The sequence below is a fragment of the Equus caballus genome, chromosome 14 (assembly GCF_041296265.1).
Source record: "Equus caballus isolate H_3958 breed thoroughbred chromosome 14, TB-T2T, whole genome shotgun sequence".
Classification (NCBI taxonomy): Eukaryota; Metazoa; Chordata; class Mammalia; order Perissodactyla; family Equidae; genus Equus; species Equus caballus.
Window position 1 is genome coordinate 55,631,005 of NC_091697.1, and position 19,814 is coordinate 55,650,818.

General features: G+C 35.7%; 1 protein-coding gene across 3 annotated transcripts in view; it reads right to left on the reverse strand.

Moving 5' to 3' along the window:
- Positions 1-2,534: 2,534 nt before the first annotated feature.
- The window catches only part of SMAD5 (SMAD family member 5), a 46,530-nt gene continuing 29,250 nt past the window's right edge, over positions 2,535-19,814 (reverse strand). For 2 of the 3 annotated variants that reach the window (XM_023616889.2, XM_005599129.4), the window contains 4 exons: positions 19,075-19,194; positions 10,693-10,914; positions 9,072-9,328; positions 2,535-7,611 (listed from right to left, as the gene is read on the reverse strand). In XM_023616889.2, the coding sequence (XP_023472657.1) occupies positions 7,468-7,611; positions 9,072-9,328; positions 10,693-10,914; positions 19,075-19,194 (743 nt within the window). In that variant the 3' untranslated portion in view covers positions 2,535-7,467. The remainder of the gene's footprint in view (positions 7,612-9,071; positions 9,329-10,692; positions 10,915-19,074; positions 19,195-19,814) is intronic. The other variant, NM_001163888.1, reaches the window with a different exon arrangement.

Below are 19,814 nucleotides of genomic sequence, written 5' to 3' on the forward strand. Positions count from 1 at the left end.
AGGCCTGCCTTCACAGGGCTTACATTCCCATGAGATGAGATGGTCTATACACAGGGCAGAGAAATAAAAGTGTGTTGGATGGTGACAATGCTATAGAGAAAGAAAATCTTTCTCTTTCTCCTTAAATACCAGGGTCTTATTTTCCTTCTTTCTGAAAACCTTCCCAGATTAACGCCAATTGGCTTGTCACTTCAGCAATCTCATTGAAATATCTTGATAGAGAGGTGTGATGTTATCCATGTTAGAAAGGTCTGCCACTCAACAAAATATGAGGTAGCTCAGAGGGCACAACGCTGTCTTGGGTATAGAGAATTTAAGAAACACTGAAACCAAACCAGTTTTTCTGAGAACCCTCTCAAAGAAGGAGCTACAGCTCCACCCATAATCAGCTAAATTTTTGTCAAAGAAAAGAAAGCATGGATGTAGAGTGACTACCAGAACAAGTTAAATGCATAAATGTTTAGTGGTTAGCTATTGTTTGGGAGTTTTAGTTTATACTTTTCTGTACTGTTAAAATTCTCAGCATTTATCCCACATAAAAATACTTAAGATGAAATAATAGGTGAGGTTTTTACTGGTGGGGAAAGAGATTAAGACAAAGTATAAGGAAGCTTTCAAAGTCCATCCCCAAACTTCAGAAAACTGCCTCAGGAACCACATCTCACAGGAATTACACACACATCCACTTGATGCAGTATGGACAATAAGAGTCTTCACCACCAACCTAAACCCTACTTCCACTTCCCACCCAGGATACTTCACGATGGAGACGGTTAAGCAAGCCGCCAACAACTCTTGTGTTTTCCCTATAGCTATGTTCCCCTTTCTTTAGAATACAACCACAAAAGTGACTTAGATCAAAAGAACACAATTTTTTTTTTTTTACAAAAGTCAGTTTATTAAAGATAGGCTTACAAATTCAACAACAAAAAACACAATGATACTAATGGGGGAAAGTTTTTAAAAATGCTTCCTTCTTCGGGCCAGCCTGGTTCACGCACTCTGCTTCAGCAGCCCGGGGATTCATGGGTTTGGATCCCAAGTGCAGATCCCAGGTGCAGACCTACAGACCACTCATCAACCCACGCTGTGGCAGCTTCCCACATACAAAACACAGGAAGAGTGGTACAGATGTTAGCACAGGGCCAATCTTCCTCACCAAAAAAAAAAGCTTCCTTCTTTAAACTATATATACCTACAGAGCTCCAAATAAGTACTTTCTTATAAGCTTGCCCCAGCCTGCTGACAGCCTTCTCATAAACATTTATAAAATATGAACGGCGTGAAAACTGCTGCAGTATGGAACAGCATTACCCACTGAGTCTGATGTCTAAAAGAAAACTGAAGCACATGTCACAATTGGTGCCCTCATCACCTACACTGACTTGGTTATAGGAATTTGAAAACTAATTATCTTAAATCTGAGAGAAGCCAACACCTCTCACTGACTGTTCACTGAAATCTTTTGCCAGAACAAATGATTTTTAAAATATGCTTTAAAAAAAATATGCTTCTAAAGCAGCCAATGAAGTCACTACTAAATAACCTTACTAAATGCCTTATACTTGAAATAAAAAGGCCTAAGAAGGAACTGATTTGCATAAATGGATTCTTTCGATGAAGTCTTTTCTCTAAATAGAATAATAAAAGCTTTTATATTTATTTTGAGTTAAAATATTTAGTTTGGATTTTTCTACTTTTCTTGTGGGGGCACATGGATTTTCACCATCTCTCTCTAAGCAGAATGAGTTTGCATTTCTTATATACACAACATAGAGGTGGGTGAAGTGTGCACTTGGTGGGGATGATAAAACTAATCTGTGATTTAAAATTTTTTTTAAAAAGGGAAAATAAAGAAAAACAAAGCTAATTTGCAATGTGGATAAACAAGGGTTGATCTACCCAAGTCAAGCAGCAACAGAAATAATTCCTCAGAATCAAAGACGTAGAAAAAATGTAAGAGATAATAATAACCATAAGTACTTTCTAGGTACTTTACTTGTATTACGTTATTTAATCTTCCCCAAAATCCTACGAAGTAGTCTTTTAACTTTATAGATCAGGAAACTGAGGCACAGTGTGGTTAAGCAGCTTGCCTAAGGGCATACAGCTAAGAAAGCTATGCAGCCCAGAACTCAAATGCAGGCAAGGCAGACTCCAGAGCCAGCTCTGCTAAGAGCTATTCTGTCTTCCAATCATCCAGTCAAGACCTCTCATTTAGAGATAAATCTAGAGAAGGGAAATTAGTGGTTAAACACAGAAACCCCAGACTCTAGATCCAAATCCTTTTTCAAAACCAAACTAAACAAAGAAAAACACAGCAACTCTCTTACAAACAGAATGGGAAAACAGCGATCATTCTGAGCGAACCTCATGCTGAGTGGAAAGGCAGGGTCTACGCATGGTCTACCACGAGGGCACACACACAGGCAACATGGCGGCCCCAGCAACGGACAATCTCCTCCTTACAACTCCACTCAGTGAAACATGTCAAGTCAAAACAGAGTACCAAAAAATGAAGAAACACACATACATTTAGCAGGTTTTGAGGTTTATTAAAATAAAGTATTAGCAAACAAATGCAAAAACAAAGTTCTTAAGAGTTATGGCTTTGAAAAGCACAATATAGTAAAATCTAATACATTTTTATAAGTATCAAAAAGATAACAGAATTGAAGCATGTTGCTAGAATTTCATTTTCTACAACATAAACAGAAGCAGAACAAGTACAAGCAAGAAGCAGACTTATAGTGCAGCCATTGGTTTGGTCGTTATCATCTGTGTATGAAATACTTTTTAAGAGAACATGGGCAGGTATATACAAATATCCAGTTTTCATGATTACAATCCTATCCAATTTTAAAATGAGATTTTCAAAAAGCAACTTTAACTAATCAGGTTAAGAACAAAATCACTCGCCCAATTATTATTTTCAAGAGTCCCTGTGTCAAAATACTTTACGAATCAATCAAAGCCCATCACCTCCTATGGTGTGAGGAGGGAAAAGCTGACTCTAAAAGATGCTTCTTCACAAAGCACTTGGGACTGTACGGCCTCACTGGAGTCTCGTTACGGCTAACACCAGCTAGTATTACAAAGGCACTACCTATTAATGGGGAAATCTACCTGTACACAAACTCCTCAACTTTATAAAAATAGCATCTTCAAATAAATCCTTAAAAGATAATGCTTTATGATGATTTTAAGAACAGAATCATTTGGACAAGAACCACATAAACTTTTTTCACTCTGCCATGAATGACAGACGAATCTTTCCCTAAGACTGGATCTTTTCAACAAAACAACTCACCCTTGTTTTACAGCAACTGCTACCAGCGAACATTATACCATAAAAGCTCTTACTTCAAAAACAAATGGATATGTAAAATCTCTCTCATTGGTTTTTGTAAACCATCCAATTTTAGGGTAACACTTCAATTATAACATAGTTCTATTTTAGAAGAGAAGCTTCTATTATGAATAATCCAATATAACAAAGGCTTGATTAATACTGTTGCCTCTTGTAATTAGGACATGCTAAACTGCAATTCAGTGAACTCCAAAAAACTGTCCAAGTTTCTGCCCAGTAGGCAGAATTGTTTATGCAGAACAAATGCCTTGAATTCTCACTTTCCATACACGCATCCTCTGGGAGAAGAAAACTTCCCCAGAATCCCACCTGTATCAATGAGAAAAATGATGACACTCTGGTGGAAACAGGCATCAAACCTGAGATTACCCCCCAAAAAGCTGCCCTAGTTAGTATCTGAGGAGACCACCCATAAACCGACACTCAGGAAAACTCCCTCTCATAAAAATCACCAACACTTCTAAAAGCACAAGGTTACTACTACCTTAAAAGATCCTTGCTTATCTAGCTGATGGGTATAATGAGGACACACAATTATGTTCCTACCCAATAGACTGAGAGGATTTAACTAATAGGACAAAAAAGGGCTCTGACCCTCTTATAAGTTAATAGGTCCAAAATTTAGTCACTGGAAGTTAAATTCAATAATTATCAAAAGATTCTTCCTTCTTCAGGAAGTACACAAGGTATTAATATATTATTTTAAGTGGGAAAGTCATAATGACCCAAAGCAATATTAAGCAAACAACTAGAAAAAGTATAAAGAAATGGATACCAACTGGTACATCAGATGCTCTCTGCACTAGAAGCACAGCACTTAAACAGGTACTAGCAAACTTTGTAGAGCTTCTCTGCTATTGGGAGGATCTTATTTTTTGTATAAACTTACCCCTTGCACAGAACACTGTTACAGGGGAATGGTTTCCCACAGGCACTTTCAGGTATTACCAAAGTTTGCATAACGGGAGCCCCAGTTCTTATCTTCACAACAGATTTCAGATCTGAATACTTATTCATCATTTTACATCCTAAAAGGATGTCTTACTCTCAAATGTTATGGAAAGTATACAACAGCTACATCCTCCTTTTGTACTATTAGTGCAGCTTATTGAACTATCTAGTAATCTTATCGTGGATTTCGCCTCAGAAACCCAGCCAATTCTATTAACACAGTTTTCTTATACAGCAATAAAATGTGGAAAATGATATATATTGGTATATATATTTGACATTTTGATTGAGATCTTACTCAAATTTTCCCTAAGGAAACAATGCTGGCTTCAGTTGATCAATAACATGCCTGCTACTTTACATTCCATAGCTTAAGCCAGGCAATACCAACCAGACTGTAATATCTATTATGGTAGAGATGTTAGTCAAATGCACCTCAAATTCTGGTTTTTCCCCCCAATCAACATCTTTTTGTCCTTTATTCATTACTGACATTAATTTTTATCCTATTCCTACTTCTGCATTTATCAAAGTGGTTGTAATTTTATTATTCCCAGATTCCATCTTTCCAGCTGGTATATATTAATACGTTGTACATGCTAAAAACATGATTACTCTAGTGGTGTTGATGTTTTCATAAATTTGACTATAAACCATTCAGGAGATTAAACAGAAACTTAAAACCATAATTTTCTGAAATAGTTTCTTTCAGAGGTGCTTTCTTTTCATTAGTCAGAATTTTACTTAGTTTTTTCTTGTTTTTACCTTACTGGCAATTTTTATTTCCCAGCCATGGATATTGGGCATCCTCAGGAATTACAGAAGCAGCTAGACTGAATAAAGTTTTCATTTAAAATCCAGGGGTGTGGAGTTAACAACTTTTAGGAAACACAACAGGCTTATACTTCTCCATGAGACTCTTAACAGTTAACAGCTTCAGTACTGCCATTCACGAGCGACAGCTCCTTAGAGAAAACACAGAAAAGGCCAATCACACAAAATCCCGCTAACTCTGAAGGCTGTAGCATGAATAAAAACAATTTTTAATTAACTCAATTGGAAGTGTCAATAAAACAATTCAATGGTTTCCACCAGTTCAAGCCCACTGAGTTGATGACACATATCTGTCATTCAACCTGTGTGGTTTTTTCCACAAATCTGTTCCAAAGATTGTACCATGAACCTAGTAAGTAAAAGAATGATGTAAATATCTAAGTTCTATCAGTAAGCAAATAATCCTCTTTCACAAGGCTGACACAATTCTGGAAGACTGAGAACACATCATGTAAAACTTATGTTTAAGGCTCAGGTGACCGTCAGCAAGTTCCCTTTCACCCAGCCAAGGACTGTGGCTAAAACACATACGCCGCTCCATCTGAAAGAAGGAGAGCCACCCACTGGCTGCACTTTGTAAAAGCAATAAATTATGTCACAAAAACAAAAGGAACAGCATTCTCCTCTCCTCAAAAAAATGCATTTTTTCCTCATAAAAGCAGAAAGGGCAAAGTAGAAAGTCAAGCCAAACTAACACTTTAAACAGAAGATTGACAAGGCTCCATATACTTTCAAAAGGCACCAGAAAATAGGCTGCTTCTGATAGGTAAATTAGGTCATTTTTCTCAAAATAATGTCTTTGCTCTCACGCCATACTAAATGTCCATTTGACTGCTCCCTACAAAAAGGGGTTAGGAGTCCTTTACCCAAAGCCTTTAAAAGCATAACTGATTAAATGGATATTTTAGAGTTTTCATGCCTTTCCTCTCTGAGGACTGTGTTTTGGGAGACTAGCATCCATTTAGGTGCTAAAAAAAAAAAAATGGAGACAGAGCATGCATGGTAACTGAGAGAACAGTCTGCATTCTTTAATATGTGAATGTTTAAAATCAGCTATCTTAACAACCACTGATTCATTTAAGTATCAGACCAGCAGCCTCATCCTTGGGGCCAGACTAAGAGGCTCCTACGGCTACAGTACACAGGTCCCTGTATGGGGAGACTGATGAAAGTAAGAGCAATGGGATTAAGTACATGATTTTCCAACATTAATAACATCCATAAAACTGTAGGGAATTAAAAAGGCACCTTAAGTTGGAGCTACAGAATAAGTCTTATAACCTAGGTTGAAAATACAACAAAAGCTAGAAAAAGCATAACTTCCTACAACTGTAATCTATAAATTGCAGTGTTTGTTAATACAAAAGGGGTACCAAGTAAGGATGAGCATCTAAGTCCAAGTCACTTAAGTGTGTTTCACAAAAGGTTATACTAAAAACTGTCACCCATCAAAGTGCAAAATAAAAGATTAATGCATGCCAAAATTAGAGTTCCTGCAACACTGGCCAAAAGCAGCAAACCGAGCTGAACAAGGCCGTGCACGCACTGCCACTAGCTATAGAGTAGCACTGATGACAGATTCTAAGTAAATGACATCTACTGGAGAGCCGATGTTTGCAGTAATTTTTTTTTAAAAAAGGAAATGTTTTACAAAAGATATAATGAGTAAAGTCACAATACACTGACAAACATTTAGCTGTATTAAATGTAAATTTTATGATGTCACCTAGAAAACTATCGCTTTGCTTTTACTGAACACTACTTGTTAGAGCAGTGCATAGTGTTCCTTCAAATAAAACATATTTTTTTATAGTTTCTTTTAAGCCCCTAGCATACGCTTTACAAAACAACGAATTACACTTTTTTAAAGTTGGTGGGACAAAGAAACTGGTAAAAGCACAGCTTCTGGAGGACCAAGAGCAGAAGGAAGCCTTTTCACGGTGTATCCTCTGACATTATTATAATTCTTCATCATGCGATGCATCACTTTTTCAAAAAAATTTAACAAATAAGAAAACTGCTGGGACAACAAGGCCAAGTATGTTCCAGTTTAAAATCAATGCCAAACTTTTGAACTGGGGCATCATACTTACTCTGCATCGTTCACAACACTTTTGAGAGTTAATCACATGAACAAGAATACAAACAAATGTAGATTCATCACAAGATACAAATGTATTGGTCACAATTATGTAGAAAAAAAATAAGCTGTAATATCTGTTTTCCATGTAAGCTCACAGTATCTGTACTGAAAGTTTCTCTAAAATTAAAACAAGTCCACTAGTAATATAATTGAAAAGAATACTTCTGCACTATGAAACAGAAGATATGGGGTTCAGAGGGGAGCCCATCTGAGTGAGGACTTTATCTAGCCACTGAAGAGGCCCATGAAGATGAATCTCAATCCAACAGGGGGTGCTGGTAACATCCTGCCGGTGATATTCTGCTCCCCAGCCCTGTGAAAATGAACAGATATCAGCAAATCCCTCTTTAAACAGTCAACTAGTCTAAACTAACTTTAACTTACTAACAAAAAGATACTTTAATAGTAGAGACATGTAGAATGTACTTAAAGGAAAAAATGATCACAAAACCAATCTTAGCATTCACCATGGAATTAAAAATAACACAAAAGCTGCATTATTGAAAGATATATGAAGTTTTTAATCATATAATCCCCTTAACAGAAACCCTTGGAGCAAGCTATGTTTCAGAATTCTTTTTTGAATTTTAGAAAGTTGATATAGTGCAATATCTCACAATTAAAACAGCATTTCTGCAGGGAGACGCAGTCTCACTTAACGGGATAAATGAAACCCATAAATAGCCTCACGGAAATTCACAACAGATTTTGTTACCAAAAAGTTTTTGGTATTCAGGTTTGTTCTTTTTTAATATCAGATAAGGCAGTGTAGATGTGATCAATGTATGCAAGTGTAATTGAAGTGGCAACCATGTATCAATTATCCACTAAGATAGGAAATTACTGGGGTGAACTGAGCTGGAACACTTTAGCCTAAGACTCCAGACAAAGATTAAAATTTAATTTTTGTACTTTTATTTGCATGGATTTATCAAGCTCTCTGCTTTACTACTTACTGTAGTCTGGTCCAGGAAAATCAGGCCAGGGGAAGTGGGGAGGGGATGGAGGAGTAGAGATTACCAGTCATGAAAAGTCCCACTTCTACAGAAGAGGGGGAAATGCCTTCAAGGCTAGTGACAAGCTAAAGCACATAACAGACCTATAGGAAAGCAGCAAGGAAACACTGGCCTGTGGGACCGAATGCCAGAAAGAAAAAAGCCACACACAGCATTTGACAGTTGCTCTTCTTTGGCTAAATCCTCAAGGACTAAGTGGATGTAATACAGGTTGCTTAAATATATCACTAAAATTATTTCCAAATTTTGCTCATAAACCATCATCTTTGGAATGCCAATAAAATCAGGCCAAGAGTAAATGATAAACTTGAAAAATTCTTTGAACTTTTTGCAAACCCTTAATAACAGAGCTTGGCTACAGGAAAATAATTTTAGTATTCTGAAGATTCTTTAAGTCACTTTAATGGGATATAATAATGAAAACTGCTAAAGAACTTAAAAAGCAATTTTAATATTAAATACTTTCTAGCAATTCAGTCTTTAACTGAAATTCTTTATAAATTCAGCCCCTATTCAATATCAAAATTAACATCAATACCATGCATTTTATAATGTCTGGATTATAAAATAAAATCTTAGACCTATCATGCTGGTTAAAGTTATAAATTCAAGAATTTCATTTAAAAGTCTATTACATCAGGTCAAAAGTAACTACCGCCCTTCATTTAACAAAGACTTTTAAAAATTATATCCTATAGACACATAATAAACATATTTACAGTGACTCAAATTAAGCTACAGGTCACAACCCACTCACCTTGACAAAACTCATTCGAATGGTACACATTTTGGTGAGCTCATATACTGCCTCAAACCCATGGTTGACAGACTGAGCCAGAAGCTGAGCAAATTCTTGATTGTTAAAAATTTTGAGGCTGCAGCTGCTGGGAATCTTACACACAGTGGTAGGATGGAAGCCGTGATGAAAGTTGCAGTTCCTACTCTGTACAAATATGCTGCTGTCACTGAGGCACTCTGCATACACCTCTCCGCCAACATAGTACAGATGAACACCTTAAGAAGACAGGCATCATGAGAGTCAACTTAACAAAGCAGTATAATGAAACCAAAGAGGCGGTGTGAGGTGCAACCAAGAATACCCATTCCTCTATGGCAAACTCCCAACAGTCTTTAGGTAGAAGCTACCACTAGATGGCCTTCCACTGCCAAGGATAATGGAGAGGTTAATGCCTGCCTAACTTTTCACTAATGCAAACAGTGCTAAAAAGACCATCCTTGTACAAAAGTACCTCTCTGCACACATGTGAGTCACAGACTTGTATCACGCTGTTATATTAAAAACTACGTTTTATTTCTGAGCAAATAAAAATTGCCCACGGAAGAAAGTGTCCTAGAACTGTATACTGGGAAAAGAGGGAAAATTGATTCCAGAATTTAAGAATTCACCAAGTAGATTTCTCTTATTCTACTGTAGTGGGAAAATCAATGCGCAGAAGTGAGGCATTTTGCCTAAACAGTCATGGCAAGTTGGCAGTAAAGTCAAGAGAGATTGGAAACTCTTTTCAACTTATTTTTGGCCATAGCACTTTTCTGAACCTCTTCTATAAGAAAGCATATCACAAATACAGTTATTTACCTTTTGTTCCTAATTTGGACTAAGACTTTCTCAAATCAAAGAAGCAAAAAAGCAGCAGGTGGTACAGACAAAACTTCTTAAGGGACAGGTAATACACTCTACACAGGATAGGCTTCCTTCCTGACCACCTGCTGCAGGAGAATCTTATAATTCATTGCAGTGTAAAAAGTTCCTTGTTTGATGTGACAACTTTCTTGCAGGATGAATTGTAAATAAAACCTTGTTACCTGAGTTTGAAAGGTGGGAGAGGTGGTGGTGAAGCCCCTGAAGACTTATGTCATTCAAACTGGCTTTCCTATCTGTAACCCTGCTCCTCCAACGTAAGAGAAATTCTGACAATCATCTCAACCCAAAATACTCCACAAATATTATAATTACGGGATTCTAATCCTTCACCAGCATTCATACATTCCACAAATATTGTATATTTACTACTGTATATTTACTATGAGCCAGGCACTGTTCTAGCTGCTGAAGATATTATTGTAACCTGGACAAATTTCTGTAAAGCTTATAATCCAGTCAGGAAGACACTCAAAAAACAAACATAAAAGTAGGATGATTTCACATCCTAAGTACTATGAAGAGAAACTAATAAGCAGCATAAAGAAAAGAGGACTGATTATGTCTTTACTTAATACACTCAAACACCTGCCAACGCGAGGGCAGAGGCCATGCCTTAGGCTTCTTCGTACATTCCAGCACCTCATACAAGGCACGGCACACAGCAAGCAGAACAAATGACTGACTTCAACCGAACGTAGGGAAATGACAAAATTACCTTTTCCAATATGTCGCCTGGTGTTTTCAATTGTCGAATTACGATTAACATTTGACAACAACCCCAAGCAGAATCTACTTTTGTTATTTGAAGGGTCTGTGAATCCATCTACTAACACACTAGTAGAAGATGCATGAAAAGCTTCCCCAACACGATTGTTTAATTCATAGTAGACAATTGAACACCAATGTTTGGGCTCTTCATAGGCAACAGGCTGAACATCTGTGAACAAACCACAAATAAAAAAGGTTTAATGAATGAGTATCAGAAACTCCAAGTTCTTTATGCGTTTCCCTTCAACCTAACCCAAGCAACTATGCACACACAAAAAATTTCAGATATTTCACATTTTCCTGGCTTTAAGTCTGTATCCAAAAAACAAACAGAAATGCCTTGAAAATGACAATTAAAAAAATGATACAAACACAAAGATAGGCACCATCACATTTTAAATTGTTTTGCTAGCAGAATTTAATCCAGGTTTAAATTTGAGATGACAAACCTCTGGTTCAGCAACTTGAAAGATTTAACTATACCAGTATCTATACAATTATTCTAAATAAAAATTTGAACTAAAAAACTGAGTGGGACTCTCAGGAAACTAAGAATACAGTAGACCACCCTTATCTACAGTTTCACTTTTCATGGTTTTAGTTATCTGTGGTCAACCGTGGTCCACAAATATTAAATGGAAAGTTCCAGAAATAAACAATTCATAAGTTTTAAATTGCACACCGTCCTGAGTAGCGTGATGAACAATCTCACCCTATCCCACTCTATCCTTCCTGGGACGTGAATCATCCCTTTGTCTAGCGTATCCATGCTGTATACACTACCCCTCCTTGAGTCACTTAGTAGCCATGTCTGGGTTATCAGATTGACTGTTGTGATATCACAGTGCTTGTGTTCAGTAACCTTTATTTTACTTAATAATAGCCCCAAAGCACGAGAGTAGTGATGTTAGCAATTCAGATAAGTCAAAGAGAAACTGTAAAGAGCTTCCTTTAAGTGAAAAGGTGAAAGTTCTCAACTTAATAAGGAAAGAAAAAGAAAAAATCGTGTGCTGAGGTTGCTAAGATCTATGGTAACTTTTATTACAGTATACCGTTATAATTGTTCTATTTTATTATTAGTCATTGTTGTTAATCTCCTACTGTACCTAACTTAGAAATTAAACTTTATCATACATATCTATGTATAGGAAAAAACAGCATATACAGGTTTTGGTACTATCCACAACTTCAGGGATCTACTAGGGGTCTTGGAACATATCCCCTGTGGACAAAGGGGGACTACTGTAGAAGGAAACTTCTATAACTTGATAAAGAACATTTACACAAAACCTATAGCTAACATCATACTTAATGGTGAGAAATGAGAAGCTTTCCCGCTAAGACTAGTAACAAGGCAAGGATGATCTCACCAATCCTTTCCAACATCAAACTGGAAGTCCTAGCTAACGCAGTAAGACAAGAAAAGAAAATAAAAGGTATAAAGATTGGGAAGGAAGAAATAAAACTCTTTGTTCACCAACTACATGATAGTCTATACAGAAAATCTGAAAGGATCGACCAAAAAAACCCTCCTGGAACTAGTAAGCAATTATAGCAAGGTTGCAGGATGCAGGATTAATATACAAAAGTCAATCACTTTCCTATATACCAGCAATGAACAAGTGGAATTTAAAATTAAAAACTTATTACCATTTATAATAGTACTCAAAAAATGAAACGCTTAAGTAAAAGTCAAACAAAATAGGTACAAGATCTTTAAGAGGAAACTATAAAACTAATGAAAGAAATCAAATAAGAACTAAATCAGTTGAGAGATATTTCATGTTCTAGGACAGGAAGCCTCAATATTGTCAAGATGTCAATTCTTCCCAACATGATCTGTAGATTCAATGCAATCTCAATCAAAATCCCAGAAAATCATTTTGTGGATATTGACAAACTGATTTTAAAGTTTATATAGAGAGGCCAAAGATTCAGAATAGCCAACACAATATTGAAGAACAAAATTGGAAGACTGACACTACCCGACAAACACTTACTATAAAGCTACAGGAACCAACAGTGCATGGTACTGGTGAAAGAACAGACAAACGATCAGAGGAACAGAATAGAGAGCCCAGAAATAGACCTACATAAGTACAGCTAACTGATCTTTATTGAAGGAACAAAGGCAATAATGGAGGAAAGATAGTCTTTTCGACAAATGGTACAAGAATAACTAAATTCACATGGAAAAAAATGAATCTAGACACAGACCTTACACCCTTCACAAAAACTACCTCAAAATGGTTCATAGACCTAAATGTAAAACACAAAACTATAAAGCTTCTAGAAGATAACATAGGAGAAAATCTAGATGACCTTGAATAGGGTGATGACTTTTTAGATACAACACCAAGGCACAATCCATGAAAGACATACTTGATAAGCTAGACTTAATTAAAAATTTAGAACTTTTGCTTTATAAAAGACACTGTCAAGAGAAGGAGAAGATAAGCCACAGACTGGGGGAAAATATTTGCATAAGACATATTTGATAATGGACTGTTATCCAAAACACACAAAGAGCTCTTAAAACTCAACAAGAAAATGAACAACCTAATTAAAAAATGGGTCAAAGACATGAAGAGACACTTCACTGAAGAAGATATACAGATGGGAAATAAGCATATAAAAAGATTCTCCACATAGTATGTCATCAGGGAAATGCAAATTAAAATAGCAATCAGATACCACTACACACCCACCAGAAAGGCCACTGACAACACTAAGTGCTGGTAAGGATGTGGAACAAGAGGAACTCTCATTCAATGCTGGTGAGAATGTAAAACAGTGCAGCCATTTTGAGACCGTTCGGCAATTTCTTACAAAGCTAAACATACTCTTACTTTACAATCCAGTAAACGTGCTCCTTAGTATTTACCCAAAGGAGCTGAAAACTTACGTTCTCACAAAAACCTGCATAAAGATGTTTATAGCAGCTCTATTCGTAATTGCCAAAACTTGGAAGCAACCAAGATGTCCTTCAGTAGGTGAATGGATAAATAAACTGTGGCACATCCAGACAACAGAACATTATTCACCACCAAAAAGAAATGAGCTATTGAGCCATGAAAAGACATGGAGGAAACTTAAATGCATATTGCTAAGTGAAAGAAGACAATCTGAAAAGGCTACATACTGTATGATTCCAATTATACGACATTCTGGAAAAGGCAAAACCATGGAGACTAAAAAGATCAGTGGTTGCCAGGAGTTAGGAGGGAGGAAGCAATGAATAAGCAGGGTATAAGGATTTTTAGGGCAATGAAACTATTTTCTATAACACTATACTGGTGGACACATATTATTACTCATTACAACCCACAGAACATAAAATACGAAGAATGAATCCTAACATAAACTACGGATCAAGGGTGATAATGATGTGTCAACGTAGGTTCATCAAATGTAACATATGTACCACTCTGGTGCAAGTGCTGGTAGCAGAGGAGACTGTGCGTGTGTAGGGGCAGGAGGTATGTGGGAACTCTCTGTGCTTTCCACTCAAATTTGCTTTGAACCTAAAACTCATCTGAAAAATAAAGTCTTATTAAAAACAAAGAAACAAAGGAAAGAAAGAAAGACACAACCAAATGAGCATTACCTTTACGTAAAAGTAAAAGGTGGTATACGCATTTACATGTTAAGTGCCAGAAAAAGTCAGCAACTCATAATGGACTCAATGGATGAGAGGGACACACGGAAGTTCTTTATCCAGTGCTAGTAGGGTGTCTTTCTTGGAGCTGAAATCAGGCAGAGAAGTTACAGACCCTCAATTTTCTTTCAAGAAAGGCAGGGACAAAAAAACGTCTGACAAAAACTTAAAGAGTGGTCATGTGGCCTATGTAGGCAATGCAAAAGAATTAGTTAACTTTTAAAGCTCAATTCTAATTACTCAACTGCAAAGAATTCAGATGAGGAGGAACAGAGAGAAAGAAACCACTGTGGACCCATAGAGAGGAGTCCTAAAAGCTCAGATTTTAAAGAAGTTTATACAAAAGATGGAACAAGGAGGGGCCCATAACCAAAGACATACAAATGAGTAGCAGGAAGTTACAAGCATAGTGTCAGGAAAACAAGAGCCAAGAATGAGCAGAAGCTTGTAGGGGAAAAAATGCTAAGCAAAACTAAAAAGACAATGTTGGTCAGGATAAAAAGGAGAGGAAAGCTTTGCCTTTGCTCAAGGCAAAGCACATATTGTTAACCAGGGATTCAAGGCACTGCAGTTTAACTTTGATTTTCCTTTTGTCACCTCTCTGTCAAAGAAAAAAGAGAAAAAAACACAAAATATGACTGAGATGAGAAGAAAGTTTGGTGAAAAAAGACATCTATGAAGGTGAGAAGATGAGTGCCAAGTGCCTCGAAAATGACTCAGTTCTTTGGCTGAGACAAATGATACTCCAAGGAACATCTAACGTTCTACTAAACTGCACTCTGATCTCTGAGACTCAGAAGAAGAAAAGGAAAATGATTGGGGGGTAAATATAGTCTATATTTTCAGAAAGAGGACGATAATACCACTTACTGGGTATTACCTGATGGTGTATGCCAAGAGCATTACATATATTGTCTAATTCAATCAACATACTAATAATTCCTGTATAAATATTATCTCTATTTATTTTACAAATGGGGAAAGTTAGGCTTAGAAATTTAAAAAGCTACCCTACATTGCAAAGCCAATAAATAAAGATGTAGGAATTAAAATCTAGAAATTCACACTCTGACATATTTTGCTGTAAATGAAATTAGTATGAAAACATCCTCAATAAATTCTAGATTTTGAAAAAGCAAAGATATTATTCAAACATTAACAAAACTATTAGGGGGCCTAAAATTTAATTGTTCTTAGGAATGTCGGGCTCCTGGGAAAACATAGTGTGACTACAGTCACTCGGTACCATCACAAACATGCAGAACACACAAATACACCATTCTTATAAGAAATGTCTAAAATGGCAGTACCTTACTTCTGCTAACTTGTGACAAACTAAGGAGTTTAAGGTCTCAAAACAAACTGGCTTTAAAATCACAATGAGATACAACTTCACAGAAAGAAATTCAGGAAATTCTGAAATATCTGGAAATAGATTAACATGCTACTAAATAATCCAAGGGTAAAAGAAGAAATCACAAGGGAAATTTTAAAATATTTTAACAGAATAAAAATGAAAACAAAACATACCAAAATTTATGGGATGCAACGAAAGGTGTAGTTAGAGGGAAACTGTTTTGACTATTTATGTCAAAAAGGGAAGAAACAACTCAAATCGATAACCTAACATTCCACCTTAAGAAACTATAAAAAGAAAAGCAAACTAAACCCAAAGCAAGCAGAATAGAGGAAATAATAGAGATTAGAGTGGAAATCAGTGAAAAAGAGAAAAGTTGATTCTTTCAAAAGATGAACAAAACTGACAATCCTTTAGTTAAATCCTATCAAGAACAAAACGACACAAATTACCAAATTCAGGAATGAAGACATCACTACCAACTCCTATAGAAATTAGAAAGATTATAAAGGGTACTATGATAAATTTTATGCCAACAAATTAGACCATTTAGATAAAATGGACAAACCTCTGGAAAGACACAAATTACCAAAACTGACTCAAGAAAAACCAGAGACTCTCAATAGACCAATCACTATAATAACTAAAGAAAACTGAATCTGTATTTACAAAGAAAAGTCCAAGCTCAAATGGGTTCACTGGTAAATTTTATCAAATATTTCAAGAATAATACCAGCACTACACAAATTCCTTCAAAAATAGAAGGAAATACTTCCCAATTCACTCTGTGAGACTATTATTACCCTGATTCCAATGCCAAACAAAGACATCACAAGAAAACTAGAGACCAATATCCCTCACGAATATATAAGCAAAAATACTCAACAAAATATTAGTAAACCTAATCCAGCAATATATAAAAAAGGTATACACCATGACCGTGTGAGATTTAACCTAGGAATATAAGGCTGGTTTAACATCAGAAAATAAGTCCATGCAATACACCTTATTACTAGAAAAAAGAACAAAACTACCCTACATGACAGATGGAGAAAAAGCTTTTGAAAAAACCCAACACTCATTCATGATAAAAATTTTCAACAAACTAGGAATAGAAGAGACCTAGTAGTTTACTGACTAGACCCTCCAGAATAATGGTGAATAGAAACAGCAAGAGGAGACATCCTTATCTTGTTCCTAACTGTAGGGACAAAGCAATTCAGTCTCTTACTATTAAGAATGATGATAGCTGTGGGTTTTTCATATATGCCCTTTAATAATAAGAGAGAGAAGTTAAAGGCATGCAGATTGGATAGGAAAAAAATAATACTGTTTTTTAATTCATAAACAACATGCTCCTGTATTTAGAAGGCCCTAAGGAATCTATATACACACACACAAAACCTACTACCAGAACTAATAAATGAGTTCAGCAAGGTAGCAGATTACAAGATTAACATACAAAAGTCAATTGTATTTCTATATACTAATAAGGAAGAATCCAAACATGAAATTTTAAAAAATCCCATTCGCTTGGGAATAAATTTAAAAACAGAAGCAGAAGTAAAAGACTTGTATACTGAAAACTGAGAAGATCTAAATAAACGGAAAGACATTCAACACTCGTGCACTAGAAGATGACAGCAAATCTCCCCAAATGAATTTAGAAAGTCAACGTGACCTCTATCAAAATCCAAGGAGCGGTTTTGGTGGGGGCAGAACTTGACAAACTGATACTAAAATGACATGTAAATGCAAAGAACACAGAGTAGCCAAACAATTCTGAAAAAGAAAACGATGGAGAACTAAACACTTCTCATTTTCAAAACTTATTATAAAGCTTTAGTAATCAAAACAAGGAGGTAGAGATATACATATACAGATCAATGAACAAAACTGAGAGTCCTGAAATACACTCATCGACTTAAGTCAACCGATTTCTGAAAACAATGCCAAGGCAATTCAATGGTGAAATGATACTCTCTTCAACAAACAGTGCTAGAATCAACAGGATATCTACATGAACAAAGAGGAATTTAGTCCTTTACCATACAAAAAGCTTAACTCAAAATGAATCAGAGACCCAAATATGAGAGCTAAAGCTATAGAAGTTCTAGAAGAAAACACGGGAGAAAAGTTTTCATGACCTTGGGATAGACAAAGATTTCTTACATGCAGCACCAAAAGCATGATCCAGGAAAGAAAGAATTGATAAACTGGACTTCATCAAAATTAAAAATTTTTGTGCTTCAAAAGACACCATTAAGAAAATGAAAAGACAATCCACAGATGGAGAGAAAATATTTGCAAATCATATATCTGGTAAAGGACCTCTATCTAGAATATTTAAAGAATTCTCACAACTCAATAATAAGACAAGCGACCCAATTAAAAAATGGGCAAAAGATTTTAAATAAACATTTCACCAAAGAAGATATACAAATGGCTAAGAGGTATGTAAAAAACGTTCAACATCATTACTCATTAGGGAAATGCAAATTAAAACCACAATGAGTTAGCACTTCATATACACTATAATGACTATAATAAAAAAGACAGTAACAAGTGTTAGGAGGATATGGATAAACCGGAAATCTTCATGTTACTTTTAAGAATGTAAAACGGTATTGCCACTTTGGAAAAGTTTGGTAGTTTTCCTTAAATAGTTAAAACTTACCATGTGATTCAGAAATTCCACCTTACGTATCTACTGAAGAACAATAAAAACATCCACACAAAGACTTACATGCAAATATTCAGCATTTATATATCAAATGTAACAACACTGTTTACACTAGCCATAAACTGGAAACAATTCACATGTCCATAAACTGGTGATGGATAAACAAAATCCATACAATGGAATACTGTTCAGCCATAAAAAGGAACAAACTACTGATACATGCTACAACACGGATGAGCCTTGAAGACGTTATGCTAAATGAAAAAAGCCAAATGGAAGAGACTACACATTATGTGATTCTATTTACATGAAATGTTCAGAAAAAGCAAATCTATAGATATAAAAAACAGATTAGAGGGTCCTGGAGCTGGGGATAAGAGCCGGAATAGACTGCAAATTAGGCACAAGGGAAAATTTTAAAGAGTTATGGAAATGTTCTAAAACTAGAGTGCAGTGATGGTATAAAACTATACATTTACTAAAAGTCACTGAATCATACATACACTTAAAATGGATACATTTTATTGTATATAAATTATACCTCAATAAAGTTGTTTTTAAAAAGTGGCCAAGAAATTAAAAAACAAAATAACAACAATAAGAAAATAAATATAGTGAGTATTTCTCTTACCTCTACTGGATATACTGGGCATAATCTGAGGAATCATATTATTGCTTGTATCCATGGGCTGGGAATTATCTTGACCCATCTGATCATCTGGTGGCATATAGGCAGGAGGAGGAGTATCAGCTAAAAGGAAGAAAATGAGGCAAGTCCCAAAACAATAGTTAAAATCATCTTCCTGCTCCAAGTTATTCTAAAAGTATTAAAAATTCCTAAGATTACCAGCAGGGTTCGTCACTGAACATTAGAGGCACACAAAAATGTAGAATGCTATCTTAGGGCAAGGGAAAAGGAGAAAAGACAGCACACCCTTAGCTACTGAAAACCTATTACAAGTCCACATGTATTTGGTCCAATCCGTGATGTAAGATTAGTGCTAAAATTCACTAAAATAGAAATGAAGGTCAAGAATTTTGCCTTTATTTGCTTAGAATCATATGCTTGAGAAATTGCAACTACTGCAAATCAATCTGAAGGACAAAGATTATCCTAGTTTGGGTATCTACAGAGACACTTTTAAATTATCAAGATCGTCACATACCGTATGTTGCTACTTAAAACTAGAAAATAAAACTACATTGCTTCAAAATTTGCCATCAACACTAACAGCAGTTGTCTAATTCTTTTGCAACATCCTAAAATAGCTGTTCTGCCCTATTAAAAAGCTAGTGAATTCTTTCAGAAAACTGCATGTTAACTAGAAAAGCTTTTGAGTTCCAACACTCATGGCTGAAAACCTTTGTGCA